This window comes from Ictalurus furcatus, chromosome 2, assembly GCF_023375685.1.
Source record: "Ictalurus furcatus strain D&B chromosome 2, Billie_1.0, whole genome shotgun sequence".
Lineage (NCBI taxonomy): Eukaryota > Metazoa > Chordata > Actinopteri > Siluriformes > Ictaluridae > Ictalurus > Ictalurus furcatus.
Genome location: NC_071256.1, coordinates 29,408,317 through 29,425,511, shown reverse-complemented (window position 1 = coordinate 29,425,511; position 17,195 = coordinate 29,408,317). Strand labels below are relative to the sequence as shown.

The 17,195-nt window shown below is 37.5% G+C and overlaps 2 protein-coding genes across 3 annotated transcripts; both read right to left on the bottom strand.

Annotated features, from left to right (window-relative positions):
* Window positions 1-19: 19 nt before the first annotated feature.
* On the bottom strand, window positions 20-17,046 carry hoxb5a (homeobox B5a). 2 transcript variants are annotated; one of them, XR_008384600.1, is made up of 3 exons: window positions 15,972-17,046; window positions 13,395-15,375; window positions 20-83 (listed from the first exon to the last, which is right to left on the bottom strand). XR_008384600.1 is itself a non-coding variant. In XM_053613347.1 (2 exons), exons 1-2 carry the CDS (start codon window positions 16,549-16,551, stop codon window positions 15,128-15,130), a joined length of 828 nt encoding a protein of 275 aa, XP_053469322.1. In that variant the 5' UTR covers window positions 16,552-17,046; the 3' UTR covers window positions 13,012-15,127. The 2 variants fall into 2 exon arrangements, 1 of the variants encoding a protein (XP_053469322.1); XM_053613347.1 differs by lacking the exon at window positions 20-83 and having other exon boundaries at window positions 13,012-15,375.
* On the bottom strand, window positions 131-5,603 carry hoxb4a (homeobox B4a). The gene is made up of 2 exons (XM_053613360.1): window positions 4,034-5,603; window positions 131-3,111 (listed from the first exon to the last, which is right to left on the bottom strand). The coding sequence occupies exons 1-2, from the start codon at window positions 4,455-4,457 to the stop codon at window positions 2,795-2,797; spliced, it is 741 nt and encodes a 246-aa protein (XP_053469335.1). The 5' UTR covers window positions 4,458-5,603; the 3' UTR covers window positions 131-2,794.
* Window positions 17,047-17,195: the final 149 nt, after the last annotated feature.

The following is a 17,195-nucleotide window of genomic DNA, read 5'->3' as shown; positions in this document are numbered from 1 at the left end:
TGGTGGAGAAAGGAGGGGGGTGTCTTCAAGTGTCCTCCAAGATCTTACTGCCCTCCTAGCAGAAGGTCTGTGCAGTTGTGCTGCTGAATAACAATAGAGAGAGGACTTGTTTAAAGAGAAGCTGTGATTAATGATTTTTTTGTATAATTCTCACATTTTTCTTCGGGCATCTGTCTTCAAATAATAGCGATGAACTTTTGAAACCCTTAAAAGAAATCTGCTCACCCTATTCAGACCTCCGTGGCCGAGGCCTTTTCTCTAATATATGGCAGGCTATCGCAGAATAGAATTCCAAAGTGACATTATATTAAATACCACACACGAATATATTCATTTCTAAGCAAGCTTTTCTGTGGAGAAAAGTATGAATGCTGAAAGTATATGCAAACTGCTATTTTAACATCATATTAAGACATAACATTTTTATTTAAATCCTGATGTAGGATTTACATTTTTTTTTATCCAGGTGACGTTAGATTTTATACTTATTCTAGTTGTCTATATTGTGTTATTTTTAGGCCGAGCATAAAAAGTATTCCTAAAAAATATCAATTATTGTTACAAAATTACCTACACAAAGACTGTATATTAAATATATGGTGTCCTTTTCATTGGCTGCTTACATTTGAGCAGGCTGAAGTTTAAAGTGTTAGTAATTTAAAGTCAGCATTTCACACATAATGGGTGAAAAACAGACAAATGGCTGAAGCGGTATATGTGGCGAGAAGACACGCTGATGTCAACAGGCAAGTAATAGAAAATTTTCTGGATGGCACAGAATGCTAGCAGGCCAATTTAAGACCACACTTTGTTCAACACCGGCAAACGGAATGCTATTTTCTCCGGCTCTATATTTTCGATACCTACTGTAAGAAAAGAAAATGAAAATTAATACGAAGGCTGTACAATCTTAAAGAAGCCATTTGTCTTCTTGATTATCTATTTGGTTGTCAGCGTTTGAGCTATGGCACTGGCCCGCTCCTTTGCAATAAAAACACAGCTTGCGCTGGCAAAACACCCAACAACACTGTGCAAAAATTATACTCATTAAATCCTTAAAAACTTACAAACCTTTCAGCGTTATTTTCAAACGGAGGAACACGTTTCAGTGGTCCTGTTCTGCTTCGAGGAGCAGAGAGGTCTTCAACATTAAATCAAGGAGAAAAAAGAAGGGACGTGTTTTGTGATTTAGAACTAGATTACAATGCCTAATGTACTAGGATTACTCGGAGACCGATGATATAAATTATACAGTCGTATTTAGGACAGCACAATACCAATGGTTTTACAGATATTGACTGTAATTGACCCACATTCAAAGAAAAATGTTTGTTATTTATCAGTTGAGATTACGATTAATGGCAATCACCGCCTCCACGTAGCACATCTGCTATCAAACCCCACAAGAGGACAGGACACGAGAAGAAATACAGTGATTATTATTTTTTATTTATTAAATTTCTATAGCTATTTACAAATAACAAATGTGTACAGTGAAAGGCCTAAACAGAAAGGAGGAGACATAGAAATGTGAAAAAAGGAAATACATCATCACCAGGAAGACTGATCTTTGGAATGTAAAAATAATCTTATAGACGATAAAATATCAACATATTAGAAGTAATAAAATGAAAGAAAGAAAGAAAGAAAGAAAGAAAGAAAGATAGAAAGAAAGAAAGAGAGATGACAAACGTGCATATGTTTATTTGACGTAGAATAAAAACAGAAACTTAAAGACGAGGTAATAGGAAAAACGAAAAATAGTGTATCTCATTCATTCATGCAATATACGCATTTTCTCTACACAGCTCTGGCGACACGAATATTTAAATTACATTGCAACTTACAAATAAATGCTGATATTGAAAATTGCATTCTGATCAAATGACTTCAAACGTATCACTTCATAAAACTAGACAACAAAACATTTTTTTTAAAAAAACCTATCAACTGAGGTAATTCAAATAGTATTTAGCAGTGCTCATTTTTAAATAGTTTTGCATTGTACTGTTTTGGTTATCTATATGTCCAACTGTTCAACTTTTCTTACTTTCCACTGAATATGAGCAACACCGAAATCAGATATTTTCATACACACCGTCTGATTTCCCTGTTCTCAATTTGAAATGCGCTAAACAATTAGATACAGAAACCTGACCAGTAAGGTTCTCGTATGCCCAAGGAAGGACATCTAAACCTCACACAATCATAATCAGCCCCACTGGCAACACAAAATATTAAATGTGAGAGTAACGTTAGAGAAAAAGAGGAGCTTCATATTAAGAGAACAATGTTCGGCTACTTTTGTAGGCTACAAGCCAGCAAAGAAAGGGGGTTTTGAAAATGGCTCTTGACAAAACAAGGAGACTCATTTATTAGGCACAATTCTAGACGTCGAGGTAATGGGCAGGCCTACGGTTCATCCTTTGTGCCACAGAGTAAACATGACAAATGGGACTGAGTTTGGCATGATTAAAGATGAAGCAGGGATCCATCTTCACCAAATCTGAAAACTGTCTGCTGCCTTCTGTTGTTATGGAGGGGTCGAGGGAGCAGGAACCAAGCAGGGCACATGATAGAACCGAACTGGGAGTGAGCACAAATGTGGAAGTGTCTGAGTTCGAGTCTTCACCCCATTTGTGTTTAAAATATTTTTCCCTGTGCACTTTATCATTGCTCCACCTCGTGTTATATCCACATAGTTTACAAACCATGAGAGGGTTGAGAATTTCTAGATCCTCACTCCTAAAATTGAGGTCTTAAAATTTGTGTCTTTCTGATGAGCGAAAGCAAGCTATAGAGTCTGTGGAGGTCCGCTAGCACGGTTCTGATTATTGCACAAGGGGCCGCCGTTTAAACTCGAGTTGGCCGAGTTGCTGGAGCGGATCTTCGTGTTGGGCAGCTTATGGTCTTTCTTCCACTTCATACGCCGGTTTTGAAACCAGATCTTTATCTGTCGTTCTGAGAGGCAGAGGGTGTGGGCGATTTCCACCCTTCGCCGGCGAGTAAGATAGCGGTTGTAGTGGAACTCTTTCTCCAGCTCAAGAACTTGCTGTCGCGTGTAAGCTGTGCGTGAGCGCTTGGGTTCTCCCCCCGAATAGTTCGGGCTCACTGCGGGAAAACAGAGCGACACGTTAACAAAAGTCACACAATATTTTACTTAAAACACGCAACTAAAGCACATTCTTTATATGCATAAGAAACCATTACCCGCGTAAAAAGTATGCACTGTACAAGTTTGCAATCTGAATGCATAATTCTGTGTGGACTTTATGTAATTCACAAATATAAAAAGCAGAAATAATAGCATTTATTGCATAGGCTGTAACGCCAATGTTGCTGAATGTTTGCACAGTCAAAAATTTTTTTTTACAGAACTCAGCTGTAGCCACAACCTATGAAACATCCTATTTTCCATGTGGAAAAGCGTATGAAAATCCACGCCAACAGTCTGTTTTAACGACAAAATTGCATCAGTGTCTTTACATAGTTGGTATTGCAGGGTAATTTTAAAAAAGTACACTGAGGGCTCATTTGCCCTTATTTCAGTACACTCCATGGTATGTTTGAAAAACTTGTTAATTACTAGAGAATAATAGTATAGGCCTAACAGGTTTGTTTGCTTTGTCATTAGTGTCTTTATAAATGTCAATATCTTATCTGTCATAAAGCTTTTCACGAACAATATTGAGGTGACAGAGCAAAATGTGCGTTTTTACATCAAGCCACTTAAAATCAAATTACCAAAACATAAACCGTAACTTATGGGTTACTAGAGGACTCATAAAACCTTCCCGGGATGAAATTAGAACGAGCAGGTCGCACAGACTTTAAAGGTACTTTGAGAAGAAATGCAATAAAAATTTATGGGGGGTGTAATTATATTGCCCTGCAAACAGCCGATCGTAAATCTCGACCAAGGGCTACTTCACATGGGGACCAATAGATTTAACACCCGACATTAGGAGTTCTAGTGTGTGTGATATGTTTGCGCACGGCGACGCACAAGCAAAATAAGTTTAGTTGCACTTACCGATATTTACGTGGACTTTTTTCATCCAGGGGTACACCACGGGATCCTTTCGAGAAGTGGCCGAAGGAGTGTTTTGGTTAATGGGGGTCTGGCCGCAAGCAGGCGGAGGGCTCGGAGTTACCGAGTCGCAGTGGTGGCTTGGTTCTGGGAGAGGGGTCGAGAGTGCAGCTGGGTTTAGTACGTGACCCCGAGGAGACATCACCACAGCGGGCTGCCCTGAACCCTGGCACGACGAGTAGGGTGGATCGCCGCAGCCCGACCGCTGATGGTAGATCGACTCATGCTGGAACGATGGCTCTTGCCTCTGGGCGCTATAGTAGTCCGGAGAGTGACTGGGTAGGTAGTCGCTTTGGGAGTACTCCTCGCACGGTGGAAACTTGGGGTCCACATAGTTGGAGTTGATCAAATAGGAACTCATGGCCATTAATTTCTTTGAATTGCACACAAAATATACTAAAATTTATATCTATCCCTTTACTCGTTTTCCTGTTTCGTAAAACCCTCCTACTTTCTGTCAAGTGAACAAAGTTAAGAGTCCACGTGACAGCAGTAGCCAATGGCGTGCATCCTTCCAATTCCCGGATTAGGAAACGAGAAAAAGCAGTTTAGATTGTGTTCAATATCAACGCACAGTTTGGGACAGTATAACTACGTTTCATATTTTAATGCTTTGATTTGAGTTTAACAAATTGACAGTTGAAACAAAACACTCATTAGCAAAAACTGACATGCCGATAAAGCCACCCTGGACTTTTACATAAGCACAGACCTCTGAGACTAAGCGACTCCCCCTCTCTTTCGTCTTGAGTACCTCAGTTTAATGAGAGTATACATACTCCTTTCCAAAATGTGGTTCAGATGTTCTGAATTTGAACACTCCTGTATTTTTGGCCAGTACTCGTGAAAAGCGATACCAAGTGAAAGGGCAACCCGCTCTGTCTGCCGAAGCTCTTAAATGCACTTGCTAATAATGGTGATAGAATGGAGGTGGCGTGATCTGCGTGTCAGAGATAAATCTGGGCTTGTTTAGGATCGATAGAAAATTCATCAACTAATTCAGGTTGCAAAGCCTCCTAAATCAAAACTAAGGTCTTTTGCATTTAAGCACACTCTGCAGTCATTCCCCATACAAAGAGCGCGTTATTCTGCATTTTGATTTACGCCCCAAGCATAATTGACCATTAACCGTTAACGTTGTTTGTACTTTGCTGTTGCCTTGATTCTTACTATTCATGGAACATGCTAGCCTGACAATCACTGGTATTTAACTCTAAGAAACTGATTTTTTTAAAAGCTATGTACAACCAAAGCTAAAAATTTCGTTGATGACATACTTTTGCGGACAGACTTGTATTGTTTTAATGAAAAAAATAAAATAAATAAAGCTATATATTGATGTCTTCTTTTTCCGTTGATGTTGCATTGCGGTCTATATATCAACTACATACTCCCCTAGACACGAATTTGTGACTGTGTGTCTGTTCACACAAATCCGGATCTACAGGGTATATATAGATGACAGGTGTCCTCTTGACAGATATCGAATGGAGTTACTCACCTTGACAGCTCCTCCTTCATGTCAAGGTGTTATACCTGGAGTAATCTGCCTTTATTGTTCCATTGATCTACTAAACGATTGGATTGGGCCTTTCTTTACATACAATGCTAAAGCGACAGAAAAACTAAACAAGACTTTTACTCGTCAGTGGTACAGTTAATGAGGTACAACGCTCCAAGACTCTGGTGTCTCACAGGGGGGAAACCTCGCAAAATAAATACAGGAGCAAACAAAACACTGCAAATTTCCAGTGTTTCCTTAACTCTTGGAGTTGAATTAACAATATTGTTCATTTGGATTAAATTTGAACGTATATAAGCACCATATATATTAAACGCTTAAAATAATAATTTTAAAAAAACCGGTCAAACAAATCCCCAATCTCCATCCATTTTGTGCTATAACACATTTTAAACGTATGCCGTAGATTGGAACTAAAACACAATACACGGACCAGCAAGAGTGAAAGCGTAAAAGGCAATCATAACATAACTGAAAAGGTCATAGAAAGCACCAACTGAAATAAAACACATCAGTTTTCATTGTAGGTCAGCCCCATTTAGCCTACAGGCTGTGAAGCACTTACAGTGAAATATTGCTCAACAATAAAATTGCTGTCTTATAAAAAACTCTAAATAAATTCAGAATTCAGTACGCGACAAATATGTAAGGAATTCACTGAAAAAATTATGAGATACACACACGATATGAATATGCATACACACACACACACACACACACACACACACACACACACATATATATATATATATATATATATATACGTGTGTGTGTGTGTGTGTGTGTGTGTGTGTGTGTTCAAATAATATGACATTAGGGGTTGGGGCTGCGCGCGCCAAAGTGTGCATAAATGACAAATTGTTATAATTTTGCTAGTTAAACTATTAACAATAAAATACAATAAATGCATATGGCTATATATATATATATATATATATATATATATATATATATATATATATATATATATATATATACATTACTTTCTACTTAACCTTATGTATACTTTAACCTATTTTAATTTCGTTCTTAATAACATTTACATCGATAATTATTACAGCAGTGATGACACTTTCTTTTTCAGAGTAGTTGCACTACGTGCTGTGTTATATATTATTGAGCTTATGTGATTCAACGTTTTCGTAATAGAGCCAAATTTAAAAAGTTAAATTTTTTATTGGTTAAATTCCATAAAAATTAAGTCAAATGTTTAAAAATCGAAATATTCGTTTAATCATTCAAACTAAAATTTATCAACATTTATTTACTTGCAATTGTATGTTTGTAAATAAAAATGCAGCTATATAAGGCTTAAACTACAGCATCCTTATCTTTTGGCTGTTACTGTTTGGCTCCTGTCAGCTCTTCTTTTCATAAATCTGTTCCCATAATTTCTTGATCAGTTTACTTTTATTGTACTTTTAAATGGTAAGGCCGGCCTTTGGATTAACGTTAGCTGTTGAGTAAGATTTTTTTAACAACATTTTTTATGCAGGTATTTTATTGTATGAAAGCAATAAGGGTTAACTATAATAACAATAAGATATATGGCTAACTTTAGGATACCCTTATAGGGGAAAAAAAGGAGAAAGTTCGTCCTTTCTGTCCACTCCAACCCTTTCACCTCCCGAAGTCCCCGACCTCGCCTTCACCCCATCTCTATCTCCCTCAAAAAGGCATTGGGACCTCGAGCCATCTGCCTCATTATAGGGTTAATGCGTACACCCACGGGTGTTCGAAACACAGGATCAGTGACTTCAGCCAAAGTATAAATATTCACCATATCAAACCTACAGTCTCAAACATCCGACTTTGCAGAACTCGAAATCAAACTCATAACTCCGTTATAAAAGGAGGGGGGGCAAGCTCGCCACACTGCACAAAAGCACGTGGTCCGCTCAGGCAAAACACCTGCAGAAGAGAGCGCAGCGATATGTAAATGAAGGGCCAGTTTCTTTACTTACTTTTTGCCTTCGCGCGTCGTATCTCGTTTCTCCGAGTTCGCTCTCCACAATACAGTCCCATCGCCTTCTCCATATGCAGGACACAAACGGGACGGGATTCCGAAGCCTTTCTTTCTGTCACGACGGTACCGCGAGCCCCACCGCCACCCCCGCCCTCCTTTCCTCTTTTTTCTAACGCCACAGGTTTAGCCCGTGACCTCGCCGTGATACCTTCGTCCGTGCAACTCCCACTCATTTCCGCGATCCGATCAAGAAAATTGTAAACAACACAAGAGCTGAAGAATAAAAAAGAATAATGAAATAAAACATCGATCTACTGATTTCGTATGCGCTAAAATGCTTGCCCAGTCCGTTTCTCGGTGTCTCTTTAACCTCTCTTGGCGAGAAGAAGGGGTTTCCCCGCACAATGTAGCCTGCTGCCTCTCAGAAGTGCTAAAAATAAAATGCATGTTAGACTTGCTCCGTCGTGAGCATTAGACTACAATATCATTGGACGCTTTAAGGCATTTTGTTGTGGACTCTCAGGTTTTCGTATTAATCTCGCACTTTGGCAGTCTTTGTTAAACAGCAAGGCGTGTCACAAGTCCCAGTACATTTTAATATTTGTTAGACGCGCTGACCTGCGGTTCACCCCTGCTCTGGGTCTCTCCCCACTCGCAAGTTCTATAGTAATGCATGCACAGTTTGCGTGCTCATATTGAATTGTGCCCAGGTCAGTACTTTGAAGAAAAATGACTTGGGGTGGGTGGTGGGGGGTGTCATTCTAAATGCCTTTTGAAATCCACAAATCAGTTCAACCACAGAGCTTTTTTTTTTCTTTCTATAGGCTAAACCAAATAGAATCAAAGCAATGCGGATCGTGCATTAATACACATATTTAGAACATACACCACCTAAAGCATTAAACTGTAATGAAATAAGATATTTTAATAATTTTAACAACACAAATGTAAACCATTTTTATTAAGAAGAAATGGGATTTTTTAAATCCTGTGGTTCGTTTTATATTTAGTGGCTCATGTAAACATTACACATTTGCGCCGAAAAAACCAAAAGCCCTGAGAATACCAGAAATAATCATGACTTGTGTTTAAAAATAAATAAACAAATAAATAAATAAAACCGGGAGCTCAGAAAAATCACAATGCACGCCACATCCCTGCCAGGCAACGGCACATGCTACGGTGGAATGGAAATTAATTCGATGAACTCTGCGTGAACTCCAAAGGGGACGCGTATTCTAATACAATTATTCACCACTTATGCACTGTATCTTTTAAAATAGCGATCCGTTTAAAATTGTTATCCTTGGCTAGCCTAGTTTGTCCGAATATTTATATCAATAACGGTATTATGTATTTACTAAATTACACATTTCCTCTGTTCAAATTTTATTCTGCCCGTCGCCCACTTGAAAATGGCTCCATTATTAACTATACATCAAAATAGCACTCCCACACGCTCTCTATGTTTAGATTAGCGATTCTTTTGTACGCTTACAATTACCAAAACTACTCTGACGATTCAAATATAGCTGCGGTGTTATTCGAATAGGTTCCGTATAACCGTTGCTTTTAGTTTGAAGTTAAATGTATAATCGTTCTGGGATTATATTTTTTTTAGCTTTGCTATTTTGATGCCACATGAATTCAGATTATTTGTGATGCTGTTTCTCTGCGTTTTTAAATCTTTTTTTAAATACAAATCTTTAAATAAGTGGGAACAACAACGTTTAAGAAATTTGAAGCACGTGGACAATATTTTCCCATTTGTTTCCTTCTTAAAAATATATGAACCCTCAACGGTATAAAGCTTATTGATTCAAAACTTTTATAAATTTTGTAATCATAAGTTGTTTCTAGTGTGAGGGCATGCCCAAATAATATTATGCATCATTATTAATCATTATCATCAGTAACATCAACAACAACATCGTCAACAACAACAACAACAGGAATAATAGCAATTCTAATGAAAGTTATAATAATAATAATAATAATAATAATAATAATATATAATATAATTATTATTATTATTATTATTATTATTATTATTATTATAAACGAACAGGGATTTTTTTCCCCCCATTTTGCCCTTTCTCACTTTTCGCGGGGGTTCGCTTTGTTACAAAACTTGTCAGGCTCTAAACCGCTCCTGTTATCATTTCTCCCATTTTTGCACATGAAAAAAAGATGTAGCCCCTCACTGCTTCGGCAGCACCCCATTTCCTTTCCTCCTTTTCCTCCCTCTCTCTCACTTTGCCATTGACATCTAGCAATTGGTCTAGAGCACAGTCGACAACCAACAGTCGAATCTCACACCACATAAACTTTTGACCCTTCAACTTTCTGACCCCGCTCATCCCTCGCGCCTGTCTAACACTAGATTCACAATTGCTCCGAGTCATTAAAATTATACTATCCAAGAAAGAAGCTCACGTATGTCTGCATTTATTTTGAATGGTGTAGATGTCGTGTCTCCTGATGTTTAACAAAGTGTTTTACAAACTATGAAGACTTCCAGTGTTACAGCATGCATGAAAAGACTAACCGCCATTTTACACAAGCACGAACGCGCTAATGAAATTATTCATTTCTATTAATAAACCTAATATCCCAGACACTGAATTTGATAGAATGTTTTAATGGAGTTCGTTTTAAAACGATATACGACGAGTTGTCGTGTCGACTGCAGAAAACAGCGCCTTCAACTTTTGTGAAGTTGGTCTAAAGCGGGCTCTGCTGGCGACTTTAGAGCGTTGCATTAGACGAAATCTGCGGTCCCTAAATAATAAATAGGAAAACGATTGTGGTGATCTTCTACAAGTGAATTTAAAATGTATTACATAGCAAGATATTTCACATGTTTTAAGAATATTTATTTATTTATTATACTTAGAGTTTTTTTCTTTTGTCAGTTTCAAATAAACAACGGTCTGAAATCTTAAGTTAAACAAAGTATGGATGTTATATATTATAAGCGTTAGGTATATCTTTTATTATTACATTTTTTTGAAGTGTCATATTGACAAACTGATTTTTTGCAGCTGCATTTTACTCTCTTAAAAGTTTCTATTGGACATATGTTTTTTTTTGTTTGTTTGTTTTTGTTTGTTTGTTTGTTTTTTGTGTTAATTCATAAAATGCACAGAAAACGTCAAAAATTTTAGGATGTTTTGTTAGACGTCCCTACTCCTTCATCTAATCACAAATAGGATACATTGAAGGGAGAGAAAACATAGGTAAAATAAAAACCTTCCAGCCACCTTTTCACCTTTTTTTCAGAGTAAACATAGTGTAATTGTGTGTGATGGACACGCTGCATTGTTTTACGCCTGCGCCCTCCCAGTACTACTCGTCTGGTGACCTCTGGATGATCTCCTCCTCATGCATTATGGATGAGAAATGCTTTTGGATTGTCTCTATCCATATCCAAAACGCATTAGGAATTTAAAATTGCAATTTAAAGGTTCAAAAATCTTTAGGTTGGTACCGTCAGCTGCGTATAAGCCAATGCAAGCGCACACAAGATTAATTTCGTGTGCACAGGTCCCAACAAAATGCATACAATCAATGGAGATACGTTTAAAGCTATTTTAATGTATTATAATAATTAATACATAATTACCATGTTTTGTCAAAGCTAAATTATGAAAATATTCTATTTTTACATTAAGAAAAAAAAAACATGGCTTTGTGTGTTGTTTCTATGCTTTTCCGAAGGTTAAAACATGTCAATTTTTCTACTAAGAAGACACAAGTGTCCTTCCTCATCTTAATATAAAGCTATTGTTTAATTAAAACATAACTTTTGTTTTCACTTTTTGCTGTTACGAAAACCAACAGCTTAGACTGTCCTATTTGATACTCAGATTTTTTTTGTCAAACATGTACGTTGTCTGATACACAAACACACTTAGAAATCAATATCAGTTGCCTAGTTTCTCATCAACATATACAAGACGTGAGACAACAGTTAAGTCTGCTTTTCTCGGATTCATATTAGAAAAATTCTTATATATATGAAATTATTTAAAACATTATTCAATTTAGGACGACGCTTTCAGGAATATCCTCAGTGTTGAATTAACCCCTAGAGTGTTGATTTAACTCTTTCAGTGTTCATTTGTGTCCATTTGGACATATATAAGCACTTTAGGTGTTAATTCAGCAGTGGGGATTTTGCTGTTTAACCTAGCCTTGTATATCTTTAAATAAAATGACACTAAATGAAACAGAAACTGTCTACTTTCTACTTATCCTTTCTGTTTATGATCTAAGACCTTGGTCACTCTTTGTTGCACACATGTGTAACATACTAAGACAAACGGCAAGCTTTAAAATAGATCACAAACTAAACGTAAATGTGTTCTAGGATGCAAAACCTGAAACAATAACATGCATTTAACTCTAAAAGGTAAAGAATTATGTAGCATACAAAATATAATTTTATTGAGCTGTGTGCGGGCATGATATACATAAAACCATCTAATATTCATATAAATTACAAATAATATTTTATATCTGAGTTAATGACGAACTTGTGTTTTCCACAAAGTCAAGGTACAATTAACAAAAGATTTGACATTTGATTTCACAGGTTGTTTTTAATTAAATGGGGCTTAAACTACTTAAGCACTCTTCTGTAACCAGCAAAAAGAAATAAAGACAGGAAAAACTAATAGAGAAAGAAAAAATCCAGATAAATGGGTAATAAGATAAATGGGAGATAAATTAATCTCCATGCAGAGAAAAAAATAATTTGCGGCGCATTAAATGTAGTCAAATGATATACGGTGTCGAAAATTTGAAGTTAAACTTCAACTGACCAGTTTTCATGTCAGGGATACACTTCACCGAACTAGAAACACGCGAGGTGAATTTTCAAATACAGTTGTTTTATTTGTTTGTTTGTTTGCTTGCTTGCTTGCTTGTTTATTTTGAAATATTCTTATAGTGGTCACCCGTAAACTTAGTTTTTGAACTATCTGTTTGCATCCAAACTATTTTGCTGGTCTATTTTGCAGTAATCTTGTCCAGAACGTCCGCTGCCAATGTGTGTTATTCACACATTTCCTTTTTGAAAAATGCATGGGCGGGGATGAAACAAAGATTTACTTGTAGAATTGGGGGAGGTATATTGTAATGGGGTGTGTGTGTGTGTGTGTGTGAGAGAGAGAGAGAGAGAGAGAGAGAGAGAGAGATAGAGAGAGAGAGAGAGAGAATGTAGGCCTATATTGTATTTATTTTTAACCCTTACTTTGGAAGTACAGTAGAACAGGAAATCATGCCATTTAAGTTGTTCTGAATTAAATTTCACTGAGGAACAAAACAAGAATGAAAGATTTATTTTCTAAAAAGGATGCAGAACCAAAAATTAGCCTTTTTCCTTATATTTACAATAAAGTCTACTGATCTGTGATAACGACTATATGGGACATTAGAATTGATAACACGTGATCAACACATCAAACATTCATACTCATCGACAATATGGTAATGTTTTAAGATTCAATGCGAATATTTTTCAATTCTGTATTGCAAAACCAGGAAGTTCGAGCATTTTAGAAACTTGAAACCTAGTAAATCTCTATAACTTTTTCTTGCATAGTCAGTGGTATAAATTTTATGTGGACAACTATACAGTGCGTTTCACACTAGCAATGAAGGTTACATATTACCTTTTAAATGCGCCAAAAAAGCAGTTTATCTCCTGAATATTAACGAGCGAAATGTTTGACACAACCATTGGAGACTGTTCCCTCATCTGCTTCTCCCTTTCCTCAAGTCTTCTACCAATCTAGGGTTAAATGACTTACTTGGATTTTGCACAGTCCACTATCCTCATATCCGCCTCCAAATGGGTAGAACTGGCGAGACAGCGTATGTACCAGACACAGCCAGAGCAGTGGCATACGTTATTTTCCTCACTACTGACCCTTTCGAATCCATTCGTAGCAGTTAAGCCGTCACTTGCTTTCTACAATGTGAAATATATAGTACATTGTCAACTCCCCAAAACCATAAAACTAACTTTATGGACCCCACGTGACTTTTGAGAGCCAGTAAGGGGTATCTGTCTGTGGCCTGCGCGATTTTTACGATCTAACTTCAAGATAAAACGCTCATCCATTTGACATGTAAATGTCATAGCCACTTTTGGTATAGTTTGGTCATTGGCAAAAACTGAATCCCAAAAGGCAGCCGGCCAGACGATATGGGGCAGCTGGTTCACTTTTAGGACAATCTACTCGGTTCTCAAAAGTCGCCTTAGACGTAACAAAACGGTTTGGCTGTGGTAAGTTTACAAGTTCGCTACTTGTTTACAGAGAGGCAGGACTACTGTGTAATGACGGGTTGTATATCACAAATTAAAAAAAATATTTTAATTGGCATAGCCAGAAAGATAAGTGTGACATTACACACGTGATATTACCTATATAGCAGTACTTGGATTTGGTTTTAACTTGTGTTTGGTTTGTCGTCAAATGTGAATTTCCTCGTGTATATTTCCTTCAGTTCGAAGTTTTATGGTAATAGGCAGCATTTTTTGGGTGGTATGTAGGTCAGTTTTAAGCTACAGTAGTTCCTTTTTTAACTATTGTCAAAAAGAACTGCTTAAATTGTATTGGAAAAGAAATCGTTAGAAACTCAGATAATGGTATAAGAGAGACATGTACAGTGGTTTCTGTTGATGTGATGGGTCTGAATAATATGATAACTTTATTTTTTACTCCAAGTTAAGCTACAAACAAATACAAAAAGCTAACTGGCAAAATGCGTACAGGCAGTTCGACATGGCTTTTTTTCCCCACACACATTTGCCATTCACTCTGCCTACTACAAAGAGCCAAATGGTCACAATAAAAGTGTTCAATATGTACATCATTTTAGGAACATGAACATGATCCAGTAATATACAATTACATAATTTGAATATAACTATACACACGCGGGACGGATACAGGACTCTATGACTATTTACAAATTTCCTTTTTTTTTCTCAAAAATAACTGAAGAATTTGAACACATGACAAAGGTCTAATGAGTTTATCTAGACAATGACTTCAAACATATATGACCATGGAACACAGAAGCCTTACTTCTGCTAAAATGAATGCAGTCACTACTAGAGCTAGCTAACTAGCGCATCACTTCATATTTGGGCAGAAGCATCGCTGTAAACTCAAAGGTATACAAGTTATAGGTAGTAAATAAGTTATAACATTTAGTTAACATGCTAACTCTCAAAGCATTATACATAGCACTTGACAAACAATATCCATAACAAGGACAACGAGCGGCATTTTTTTTTTCTTTTTTGTTAATTTTCTCTCTGGAAATAAAAATCAAATTATTAAAAGAACAGCATGTGAACACTAATTTGTTTTAATTTTATCAGTACCACAGTAAAATTTTAAGTTGACTTAAATACCCAAAAACATGCCGAAAGGTGCCGCTTACAGTACTCAGTAATAGTCTATTGAAATTTTCCCATCGATTCTCCCCTCGCGATTTCATTGCAGCACTTACAGCATGATCTGCGTTACCACTATGGCTGGAAAGCGCTTCCTGCGGTAGCCAGACTCATGCTCTTCAACTTATTGTCCTTTTTCCATTTCATCCGCCGGTTTTGGAACCAGATCTTAATTTGACGTTCTGAGAGACATAGAGCATGGGCTATCTCTATCCTTCTCCTCCGGGTGAGATACCTATTAAAATGGAACTCTTTTTCCAGCTCTAGCGTCTGATAACGGGTATAGGCAGTTCGGGCCCTTTTTCCATCTGGTCCAGTCATATCTGCATGGCAAGATTAGAAAGAAAAACATTAGCGAGAATGGCGCAATACAGCATTAGAACAGTAGATCTGCAAAACTATTTTGCAATTTGGAAATTTGCATGCAAATACTCTTGACGGACGCACGATTTATGACTGAATGAGTACAGTGCAATCGCCAAATGGTACAGTGCACATATGTGCGTAAACAACCCTTTTCTTTCTATTTTACATGTTACTGAATTCAGTGAGATATATAATACCTTCTCCATATAACGACGTTTATTCTTTCGGTTTCCAACAGTCGACCATGTTTCCCAACACTTTTGTAACTTTTTTTATTGGTTGGTTTTCCTCACCAAGTAAGCACATTCCCTTGCGCCATAAAACAGAACTTTTCAAAGAAACAACTTCTAAGCATTTATGGCTTGCTGTCCTCTCGTCCACCTCTCTCCCTTTCTCTGCTACAGCTTGCGAGGCTCCACACTTGAAAGATTTATGACACTTTCGCGAAAATAAGTAAAGGCTAATTCCACACCCACTGTTAAAAAGCAAAAACGTCTCACCACAAATTAGACAATACTTATTCTCAAACAGTAAAGAAGTGTAAAGAGAGTACCGTGGCTAATGTGTAGTTTCCGCATCCATGGGAATATTTGTGGCGCTTGGCCATCGGTAGTCGCCGAACTGGTGGAGGTTGCCGTGGTCTCTTGCTTCTGCAGCGTCCGCGGAGCTTGGTTGGCCGCTCTGTGGGAGCCTTCTTCGGTCTCAGATGAAGCACTGGCCTCGTCGATTTCAGTAAAATGTGTACTGTTGGTAAGGTTACTACTCGCTGCGGAAGAGCTTTGGTCGGAAGGGGGTGAAGAGCCTTTGGGTCCTAGGCTCTCGCTGTTAGAGCAGGGCAGCGGCTCCGGGGATGCGAGTGAGCAGCTTGACGGCTGCCGGAATCGCGTCTCCGAGGCTGGAGATTGGAAGCCCCGGGAATTGTCCCCAACCGCCCCAAAGTGGCCAGTGCTGGCTGAACGGTTGACGCTTAGGTCCATCCCATTGTAGTTGTAGCCGTAAGAGCCTGAATGCATGGTGCCGGAGTCCCTGTACGAGGCGTTCATAGCGTTGCTGCTAGTTCCATAATTTAGTAACTGATAGTCAGGGCCATTTGGGTAGCGCCCTGAGAACGAGTTTACAAAGTAAGAGCTCATTTAGGTTGTTTTAGCGAGCTTGATTTGTAGATCTTGGTCGTTATAACGCTGTGCTTCACGATTTATGATGTATTAATGAATTATAGCAATGCACTGTACTTCGTTTTTGCTATGTATGCGGCCAAATATGGGGGTGGGGGTGCGTTTGGGAATCACGTGCTTTTGTTGACCAGTCGTAAATTCTCACTGATGACTTCAAGAGGTAATTCATGCTCTATGGTTACAAATGATGACGAGACGGGGAGTTGTAGCCTCGAGCATTCGTGTGCCTCCCATTGCAAGGATATGCTGCCTGTGAGCAGACAGCGTCACCTACTGGATATGTAATTTATAGCACAGTGAACACTTCTAGGATATGTACAAATATTTATACTTTTATTGTTTTCAGTTGGAACAAAAACCTGCTAACTTTATCTTTAGTACTCACAAGAATTGTTAGTACTAACATGTTGCCAAATCTGTAATGCAGTGACTAAAACCTAAAGATTACCATGATTAGCATAAATATGTATATTTGATATGTGATAAATAATTTCTGTTAACAAAATAATAATAATAATAATAATAATAATAATAATAATAATAATAATAACAATTATTATTATTATTATTATTATTATTATTATTATAGATTCTTATTCGTG

What these genes read in the sequence shown, in the direction of transcription:
- hoxb4a (XM_053613360.1), bottom strand. Translation starts at nt 4,457, where the DNA reads ATGGCCATGAGTTCCTATTTGATCAACTCCAACTATGTGGACCCCAAG. An exon ending in AAAAGTCCACGTAAATATCG is followed by an intron (nt 3,112 to 4,033) that starts GTAAGTGCAACT and finishes GTTTTCCCGCAG; the next exon opens with TGAGCCCGAACTATTCGGGG.
- hoxb5a (XM_053613347.1), bottom strand. Translation starts at nt 16,551, where the DNA reads ATGAGCTCTTACTTTGTAAACTCGTTCTCAGGGCGCTACCCAAATGGC. An exon ending in GAAACTACACATTAGCCACG is followed by an intron (nt 15,376 to 15,971) that starts GTACTCTCTTTA and finishes CTTGCCATGCAG; the next exon opens with ATATGACTGGACCAGATGGA.